The following is a 10,831-nucleotide window of genomic DNA, read 5'->3' on the forward strand; positions in this document are numbered from 1 at the left end:
ATCAAACTTTCTCAAGTATGGTTTGATTTAGTCTTTCTGTTGCCCCATTTCCTTGAGGGGTGAATGGCACAAATTTTACCCATCGAATACCTTTATCTACACAAAAGTTATCAAAGTCCAACGAATATAATTTGCCTCTGTTATCTAATTTTAAACATTTAATTTTGTGCCCACTCTAATTTTCAATAAGAGCTTTAAAAACTTTAAATTTTGAGAAAACTTCAGACTTTCTAAATATCGTATAAACCCAAATCTTTCTAGTCCAATCATCAAGAAAGAAAAAAAAGTAATTTTTTCCCCCATGAGAGGTTACCTCTATAGGACTAAAGACATCCGAGTGCATTAACTCTAATGGTGTTGTCTTCTTGTCACGGTGATTCTTCAAAAAACTAACACATTTTTGCTTCCCATGAAGACAATGCTCATAGAATTCTAAATCTATTGATTGGAGGCATGGATGTTGATCTCAATTAAGCATAACCTCTAGCCCCTTTTTTCTCCTATGGCCTAATCTTTGATGCCAAAGTGTGGCATCATTGTCCATAACAGTCATCATATCTCCCACCTCATCACTAGTTTCCATAACATATAGGCTACCAACTTTATTCCCTTTGCTAATAACCATGGAACCCTTGGTAGTATGTTTACAGTGAGAAGTGTAAGAAAACCTTGAGCAATAGCTGATAGACAGAAATCAAATTCCTTTTATTTGGGAACATGCCTAACATCTTGAAGCAATAATTGAGCACCTCCTTCACAAGCTCTATTATCACCCAAATAGGAATTCCCAAATTTACCTTCCTTGTAGTTTGTGAAGGCTTCATTGCAAGAAGATGCATGAAATGAAGCCCCAAAGTCAACTACTCATGAATTTGAAGTTGTGTCACTTGTCACAAGAACCAAAATACCATTGTCCTTATCATGAATGATGTTTTCTCCACTGTCTAAAACCTTTTCTTAAGCCCTTTTATATTTTTTGCAGTCCTTTTTAATGTGACCAATCTCTTCACAAAACCAACAACCATTTTGTCTACCTAGGGACTATGATCTTCTAGGTGATTGTGACCTTCAGTTGTTATTATTTCTACCTCTATGTGGAGTTCTTCCTCTATTTTTCATGCTAGCCATCATTAGGGCATCACCTAATGAAGACTTTGTGTTGGTTCTCCTCATGTCTTCACTAAGAAAAGTAGAAACTACCTCATCATAGACCAACTTGTTTTTTATCAGTAATAGAAGTGTTGATCGATGTTACTACACCATCCCAATTGTCTGGTAAGGAGCATAATAAGATGACTACCTTATTTTTTCATCTTGAGGCATACCAATGGAGTTTTCTTGACATAAAAGGAGTATTCAACTCATTTATGTGATTCAACATTGTTGTTCTATCCTTCATCTTCAACTTATAAAGCTTCTTCATGATAAAAAAAAATTATTTGCAATAGACATCATTTCATACATACTTTGAAGCTTGTTTCATACCTCTTTTGTTGTTGTTCCATTGTTCACATTGAGAAAGATGTTCTGAGATAGTGAGAGAAAATTTTCTACCAAATTGCCTTTTCATCAGTCTTATTCCAAGTCTCACCTATCATGGAGATTGAGTTTTTTGCTCTACCTCTAATTGCTATTGCAAGATCATGCTTGACTAGTAATGATTGCATCTGTACCTTCCATAAAGTGAAATTCTTCCTTGAGAATTTCTACACTCTTGATTCCTCCATGACTTCAGAATTTGATGATTGAAATCGATCATAGGCTCTGATATCGATTGAAAGGTTAATTGAAAAGTGCAAATAAAAAATATAGAACAATAAGACACATAAACAATGTTTATCGTGGTTCACCACAAATCATGGCCACATCCACACTAAGAGTAGAGGAATTATATTGATTGAAAAGAATGAGTTTACAAATAGATGCCATCAACATTTATAGATCATAAATGATCAATTAAAGAGACACAAAACAACTGGAGGGAAAACACCCATGATTGTTGGGCTTCAAATACTTAACAGAAGATGCTTTACTTGTCATGAATGACATCACCACTTTGCAAAGAGGGATGAAGATCTCATTTTTATACAAGAAACACATTAAAGTAAATATATATTGATGATCATTTTTATTTCATTTTGTATTCGCATAATGTGAATGAAATGAGAATAATTTCTCCAAAAATGTGAGTAGGAAAATTAAGGTTCAAAAGTGCATACTTGGAGCATTGTGAACACATACTTACCTTGGAACTCTGGATTTCACAAAAATTCTAGAGTTCCACTAGGTGGTTTGTCTTGCTAGTCAAGATAATGAGGTGGCACAGTGACCTTTTTAATTTATTGGTTCTTGGCTACACTTGGATGTTCTCATTTATTTGCTAAGTGGTGGCTTCTTCTACAAGTGTTCCCTTCTCATTGGCCTATTTGATGGTGCATCTTATCAAGTGATTATGCCTAATCTATTTTCTTATTGGTCCATGGAGGCACTATAATTGTTTCTTTGGTGCACAAGGTGGTGCTTAATTGTAATTGGGTCAACATTTAATGCTTGTAGCAGGTGGTTATGAAACATTAGATATGACTTATGTGGATTAATCTTGGCCGTCAATTTCAAATCAATCTTGGTCATTCATTGTATTTGAGCTATTTATATAAGGTATGCTCCTCTCATTTGTAAAAGGACTTGTTGGAGAATTGTTGCTATTACAATACCAAATTTGCTCTACTTTTCATTAATGTGATTTGCATGGTGAATTGTTGTGATCGTGTTTGTATTATTGTATGGTGATCCATATTTCCTCATTTAGCTTAGGATTTTATTTCATGTTGTCTAGAAGTACTTTAGTTGGATGGAAGTCATTGTGGATGTTCACTTGTTTGACTCGAACAAATCTGGGCCAACTAGCCTCTTGTTGATGGTAGGAGTGCCTTGTGTGTAAGCCGATGATTGAACACTTAACTTCAATTGATAATAAATCTTTAGTTTGCATCAATTGATGTGATTAAAGATTATATATATTGATATGAAAATCATTAGTGTTCCTTAGAAGCTTGCACTAGGTGGGTGAAATTGTAGATTAAGGTACATCTAGTAGAGTCCAAGTCCATCCATGATTCTTTGCATCCATAGTAGAAGTAGAAATAGAGGTTAGAAGTTTAAGTTGAGGTTGAAGTGGGAAAGTTAGATATATTTTAATTGCACATTGTAGATCCAAACCTTTACAAGTACAAGAGTTGATATTCATTGAATGAATAACATATGTTCCTTTCTGATAATTAACATATCACATCATAAAACAAAGTGAAGTACATAATTAAGGATGCAATTTAAAGTCATTTCTTAATCTTACTTTGCGAACTTAGCATGTGAGATGACCTTATATCAAGAAAGAGTTGAATGGTCATTGTTTCTCCCTAAAACATTAAGTATTGTAATAAAACAAGAACTCACATCAACACATCTATATTCATGGAACCTAAAAGTGTGGGTTGAATGGTAGAAACTATGATGGAATTGGAAAAAAATCAATGTATTTGAATAGGCGGACTTAACCATCATGTTAGAATAGACAAATTTAATTACATAAATTGGAGTTGGTGGGTTGGTAACCAAGAATATCTATAGAAACATGCTATAATGCATTTACACTATTTTATGACAACAAATTTAAATGCAGAGCCTAGTCGACAAAATCTTTCACAAGGAATTTGTTCTCACTGCAAATATGTGAATGGTCTAATCAACTTCACCAGATCATTGTATGTACTACAGAATTGTACAGACTGTATATACGAAATTTGATCAACTTTAAAATATGATTTTTCTTAAATAAATAAGGGTTTGTTTGGTTGTTGGCATAGGAATTGAAAATTAGAATAGAAAAATGGAATGAGAATGGGAATAGAAAAGGGCAATTCCAATCCTGTTTGGTTCACTTGGAATTCGATTGAGAATATGTTAATCCATTGTTTAGTTGTACAAAAATGGAATAGGATTAAGGTTAAATTTTGTATTTAAAAAAATATTTTCCTTAAATTTTTTTGTTTCTAATTTTTTGTTTTTTGTTAATTTTTTCAATAATGGTAAAAAGGTTAATTTATTTTCATTTTTATTTTATTTATTTCATTTTTTAAAACAAATAGATATTAAAAAAAAATGTTATTTCAAAAAATGTTGAAAAAAATTCAAATTTTTTTTAAAAAAATTATTTAAAATTTTTTTATAAAAAAATTAGATTGGGGATAGTAATGGCATATTCCAATTATGATTATTTTTTGGCATTGACATATGTTCATTTTAGGGGCAAAATTGGAATATGTCTTCCTATTCTCAATTCTGATTAAGTGTACCAAATAACGAATATAAAACATATTCTAATTTTCTCCTCCTACTCCAATCCCATTCCAGCAACCCAACCGGCCCTAACTATTAATCGCTGGTTTGGAGTGGGTGAAGCCTACAGACCTATATTAGAAAATAAAAAGCTAGCTGCAGTGGAAGACTTGTGGTAATTAAAACAACGGCAGCTGCCAAAATTTCAGTGGGTGGAGCTTGTTTCAATTTTGTAAATAATTAGCGCTAACCGTTCTATGGTTTGCGAAAGTTGAAATTTCTTTCTATGATTCGTATAAATCTATTAAACAATTTTTCCCCTTGTTCCGGGACCCTGCTGACATAAGTCCAGACCTCCGCACTTCATAGCTGTTTTCTATAAATCACTGACATCCATCGTGTTGGATAAGACCTCCATTGATCACATATCCATTCTTAACCAGAAGCAAAAGAATCTAGCCGTTGCTTAATGTTTCAATTTCAGTCCGTTAACAAATTCTGTGAGCCGTTGCTCAACGTTCCAATTTCAGTCCGTTAACAAATTCTGTGAAGGTAGAAGTCTTTCAATTTAAGGTTTTCTCTTGCTTGTAACGGTCTTATTTTTTCAAAAAAGAAGAAAAGCAGAGCCCACATTACCCCGCCATTGTAGGTAGAGATACAACAGCGAAGGAGCAAGTAGGGACCGTTGGTTCTTGAAAGAAATCCATCCAGCGTCTATTTCATGAATTGAACTGCACAGGTTCTGCCATTGATGTTTGACTGGTAGTAGAGTCCTGTTTAATGGTTGTTATGCAACACGGTTCAAACTGCATTATAGAACAAGGTTAGTGGTCTACAAACTGCACAGGTCCCTTCGTTTTACTGTTGTCCCTGTTTCAGTGATATATACATGATGCAGATGTTCAGTTGCAAGAGCCAGAGCGTTAGGCTCGGTTCCCTGCTGAAGCTCTTAACCCCATCTGTTCAGGAAATTTGTATATCGGATCAGAACCCCGTCTTTCACGAGTTCTACGATACCCTTATAAGAAGTGCAGAGCTGGTTAAAAAATGCGAGGGTATTAGCACTCTTAACCTGCCTCTCAATTATAGGCATGCTTCGCAACTTACAAAGCTTCAAAAGGAGATTGAAGGTTTTTTGGCGGCAATTTCTCCCCACATACTGCTCGAAGCTAGAGGTCTGTTGGCAGACCTGAAAAGAAATTACCCGTCAGAGCCTGCAGATATAAGCAAGGAACTGGACAATTCCATCTTCAAACAAGCTTCAATGCTCACAGGTGACCCTTGCCAAAATGCCAAGATGCTGCAACAGCCTGTTTTAGATGATTTGATGGACTGTACTGAAATGATAGAAAATTCCGCAAGCTCTTTTCATAATAATGGTTTTGGAATTTCTCAAATTTTTGTCGGTCTGGAGAAACCCATTAGAGATGTGAAGGAGCTTGTGTTCAACGCTGATGTTTCCACCGTTGGTGTCCAGTGTATAGGTGGTGGTGGTAAAACCACATTAGCTCTGGCTCTCTGTGATGATCATAATATTAAAGGTAAAATGGGCTTCCCCATGCTCTGGGTAATGTTTGTTTGTTGTTTTAAGTTTTCATTTGAAAGGTTCTCTACTGAAATTTCTGTCGTCTCCGCATTGGATGGCAACATATGCTAAGATTTTGGGTATTTTTCTGGCTTTTCCTCGTATCGAAGGGGACGATTCCGTTACTGGACTTTTAAAACCCTCTCACTCCAGATGCTGATGCCTTTTCATGGGAGATAGTTTTGAAAAAACCCTCTCACTCCAGATGCTATTGCCTTTTCATGGGAGATAGTTTTGAAAGAGGACCCCTTAAGAAAATTTGGTTCCCTTGACTCGTCATTTACAGATCTGTCTTCTGGGTATTTTTTGTTTTTGTTTTTGTTTAGTCCTTTTCGGAGAATGTCATGCAATCTCTGAACTTGTAGAGGCCTCTTATACCAAGTTCTGTCATGCAATCTCTGGACTTTTAGATGCCTCTGGCTCTTACATCAAGTTCTGTTTAGTTCTCAGGGGCGACAGTTCTGAAAGAAATTCCTGATAGTTAATTTGGTTGCCTTGAATCATCGTTTAAATTTTAGATGAGAGATTATAAATGTAGACCTGCCTAAGATTTTGGGCTTTTTTTTCCGTTTTTACCCTTGTAAAGGAGGTGATTTGGTCACTCGACATCTAAAGAATCTTACGCTTAATCCTGTCCACTTCTCGGGGCTGATATATCTGGAAGATCTTTAAAGTTTATTTGGTTGCTTTGACTCGTTATTTGGATTTTAGATGATAGATTATTAAAAATATAGATCTATCTTAGTTTTAATATTTTTTTTGTTTACCCCTTATCAGATGAGGCGGTGATACGATCACTGGATTTTTGAAACTCTCATAGACTAAAAACTGTCCGCTTCTCAGCGGCGATAGTTCTGAAAGTTCCTTAGAGTTAATTTGGTTGTCTTAACACGTTATTGTAAACATAGATCTGTCTATCTCAGGGTTTTATGTAGTATCTTGCAGCTACATGTGTAGCTGCCATTCTGTGTTCAAAATTTAAACTCACTTTGTAAGGTGTTTTCTAGTGGCACTAAATATTAGTCTCAGTTATCAGTATGCAGGCTACTTAGTTCGAGCTTGAGTCAAATTTATCACCTAATCGGACTCGATTTAATGTGGGTATCAGGTCATTTTAGAAACAATGTATTTTTCTTCACCGTTTCACAGTCCCCAAATCTGAAGGGCATATTAGAGAACATGTGGGAGAAGCTTGTTGGGAAGAAGAAACCTGAATTTCAGAATGTAGAAGATGCACGCAGACAACTTGACCAACAGCTTCAGAAGGTATCGAAACCAACTCTAGTGATTCTAGATGATGTCTGGAGCAGAGCAAGTCTAGAAACATTGCTATTTGAAGGGCCAGGATTCAAGACTCTAATCACAACTAGAGATGGTTCCACTATACCGAAAAACCCTTCTACTCAAATGTACCAATTACCATTGCTGGGGCACGAAGATGCTTTGTCCCTTTTCTGCTTCTGGGCATTTGGACAAACATCAATTCCATGCACTGCTGATGCAAGTCTGGTAAAAGAGGTGTGTAGCCTTTTCTGATATCGTGTTTGAATTTTGAGGGTTAGATGAATTTCGTATTAATTGTATCAAGAAACTTTGAACTTAAGCTGTACAAGGCCTCCTGAATGTTTTCTCCTTCAATGAGTTACAGGTGCAAGCAGAATGTAAAGGCCTGCCATTAGCTCTTAAGGTGGTAGGAAGCTCGTTGCATGGAGAACCTCCTGTAGTATGGGAGATTGCAAAGAAAAAGCTTTCAAAAGGAGAGGCCATATCGAATTATCACAAAGAAGGGCTTCTGAAATGCTTGGAGACTAGTGTTTTCCTGTTAGATGATGTAGCAAGAGAATGCTTCTTAGACTTGGGAGCATTTCCAGAGGATAGAAAGATCTGTGCTGATGCATTGTTAGATGTTTGGGTTTATTTTCGGAATCTGGAATGGCAGGATGCCTTTGCCATTTTATTGGAGCTCGCAAGCCGAAACCTGTTGAACTTAACTAGCAGCACTCCAGGGTAATTGCTTATCTCTTTCATTTACAATTTTTTCTGTTTATCAGTACAAAATTGTGCTGAGTTGGTGGTTGCACTTATCAGGAGCGGAGCAGCAATTTCTCATGGAAGTGTCTCTGAGCTGTACTTTTCTCAGCACGATGTAATGAGAGATTTGGCCTTGTATTTGGGATGTCAAGGTGATATAGTACACAGGAAGAGGTTACTTATGCCTAAGAAGGAGAATAATTTGCCAGGGACATGGGCGTTGCATTGTGATAAACTGTTTGACGCTCAAATTGTCTCTATTCATACAGGTGGGTTACAGAGTTTTTCACAGATGGAATCTCACCGATTAACAACTTGTTTGTGAAATACTAGCCATATGTTGGTCACAAAAAAATTGTACAGTAGGATAATGAAACTTAAACCATACATTATTTGGATTCAACTCTGTAAGCTTTGTTTTTGAATCAACCTCTTTCAGATCACACTCCATGACATCAAACTGTCTCTATTCATACAGGTGGGTTACAGAGTTTTTAATGAATGGAATCTCACCGATTAACAACTTGTTTGTGAAATACTAGCCATATGTTGGTCACAAAAAAATTGTACAATAGGATAATGAAACTTAACCCATACATTATTTGGATTCAACTCTGTAAGCTTTGTTTTTGAATCAACCTTTTTCAGATCACACTCCATGACAGTTAAACTTAAGTTGTCTCATATACAGATCTCTGAAGCTCCTGGATTCCACTTCAATAAGATGATAACTAAACCCAAACAAGCATATCATTTGTGGCCATTGCAATATTCTATAATTAAATTAAATTCTGTTCTTTACATGCAGGTACAATGGAGGAAAACCAGTGGTGCAATATGAATTTTCCTGAGGTGGAGGCTCTGATATTACTCTTCACTGCGAGTGAATATTATCTTCCTCCATTTTTGAAATCAATGAAGAAACTGAAATTTCTCATGGTATTCAATTATGGCACAAAGAGAGCAACTGTGAAAGGCTTGGAGACCATATCTTCACTCACTCAATTGAGAAGTGTCCGCTTCGAGAGGGTGATAGCTCCAGCTGTATTAAATCAGAGCAAAGCGCTACAGAACTTAGAGAAGCTATCTTTGAGCTTATGCGAAGGGTTTAAAAAGCCATCCACATTCAACAATACCAAGCTGCAAGGTTTTAACATGGATCACTGCAGTGATTTAGAGGAGTTACCCCAAAATATCTGCTATATGCCTTACGCTCAGCTGTGGTCTATTACCAACTGCCATCAGGTTCAGAAGTTACCATATGACCTTGGAAAGCTAAGCTCTTTAAGAGTGTTAAGGTTATCAGCACTGCCAGGCCTAAAAGAGCTTCCATCATCAATTGGAAACCTTGGAGGGCTGGAATATCTAGACATTTCAGTATGTGTGGGTTTAAAGGAACTTCCAGAAGAAATAGGCCAACTAAAGAAACTGACTGAGTTAGATATGCGTGAATGTTCTCGTTTGAAGAGGCTGCCTAAAAGTGTTTGTGGACTAACTTCCCTGAAACATGTTACCTGTGATGACAAGATTGGGAAACAGTGGTTGCAGGCCAAGAAAATTGCTCTCCCAGAACTTAGAGTTGAAATTGTTGAAGTACAGTTCGGTTTGGATTGGCTTGACGATTGACTTGACAACTTGGTAAAATATCTCTAAACACGAGATCTTCTTTAACTTTATCTTCTACAGCAGGTTCTCTATAACACTCTTCTATAGTAGTGTGTAAGCCTGTTGGATGATTAATTTTTTCGCAGAAGTGCTCAGGAGCTTCGTGATTGATAATATGGTTTCATTTGTTTGTTGTGGGTGCAGAAACATTTTGCTTGGAAGAATGATGCAAATATAAAGAAAGAGAACTTCCTGTTGAACATTTAAATGGTTTTTGATATCAAGTTTGACTCTGTAATAATTGCTGTGAAGAAGTCTCGAAGAACTCTGATGAACATTTTCATTTTCAGCTTCTTTCTAATATTTTGCTCTGAAGTCCCAAAAACCTATCCAAAAGAGAAAAAGGCTATGTATTTGTATTCCCCTATGTAATATATATATCGTATGGTGTGAACAGGAACCAAGAATCGTGCCAGGTCCGATTGTATTCTGTGGTCTGTACAGGTTGGAAGTGTACATTACCCCTTGGTTTACTGTATTATATTTTAATTTAGATTATTGGCTAAAGTGTAATTAAGGAGGATGATGATTTGCTTTGCTGACATTGTTTAGTAAGATATAATGCTTGAACTGTAACATTGTTATAATGCTTGGCAATCTACCATATAAATGTGCTGTAATATCGGTGTTTGGAGAAGATCTGTAGTCATGAAAATCTTATATGGAAGTTTTAAATTATTTTCAATTTTGTTTTGTAGCCGTTTATTCTTCTATATTAAGGTTTTAGACTTACTTACCAGTATGTTTTAAAGGTTTTAGATCCATGTCATTAAATATGACAATTTTATAGCAGTTTATTTGGTATGTCTTCTAATATTGACTAAGGTCTTAGATCTACTTATCAGTATGGTTTTTTTTGGCTATTCAAAATAGTATAAAAGAGAGTTGGATATATATGTTTTTGGGATATTCAAAATAGTCTAAAAATAGATTTGGATATGTAGACATTCCATTATTGTCATATTTTTATTGAGGTTAATCAAAATGGTCGTCAAATTATTTTCAATTTTTTTATAACAGTTTATTTTGCATGTCTGCTAATATTCAGTAAGGTTTTAGATCTATTTATCACAATGTTTTTTTGAGGCTATTCAAAAAGAGTTGGTTGGATATGTAGGCTCCAAAAAAGAGTTGGTTGTATATGTTCAAGGTTTTAGATCCATCAAATATGACAATTCATCATCATGTTTTTCTTGAGGTTAACCAAAATTGTCT

The 10,831-nt window shown here is 35.6% G+C and overlaps 1 protein-coding gene across 1 annotated transcript; it reads left to right on the forward strand.

Annotated features, from left to right (window-relative positions):
• Positions 1 to 4,671: 4,671 nt before the first annotated feature.
• On the forward strand, positions 4,672 to 10,158 carry LOC149560636 (disease resistance protein ADR1-like). Its single transcript, XM_089824760.1, has 6 exons — positions 4,672 to 5,876; positions 7,029 to 7,438; positions 7,569 to 7,927; positions 8,009 to 8,220; positions 8,760 to 9,589; positions 9,761 to 10,158. The coding sequence occupies exons 1-5, from the start codon at positions 5,225 to 5,227 to the stop codon at positions 9,575 to 9,577; spliced, it is 2,451 nt and encodes an 816-aa protein (XP_089680886.1). The 5' UTR covers positions 4,672 to 5,224; the 3' UTR covers positions 9,578 to 9,589; positions 9,761 to 10,158.
• Positions 10,159 to 10,831: the final 673 nt, after the last annotated feature.

Source organism: Cupressus sempervirens, chromosome 4 (genome assembly GCF_028749045.1).
Source record: "Cupressus sempervirens isolate cs-2001-9-10 chromosome 4, ASM2874904v1, whole genome shotgun sequence".
In the NCBI taxonomy this organism is placed as follows: Eukaryota; Viridiplantae; Streptophyta; class Pinopsida; order Cupressales; family Cupressaceae; genus Cupressus; species Cupressus sempervirens.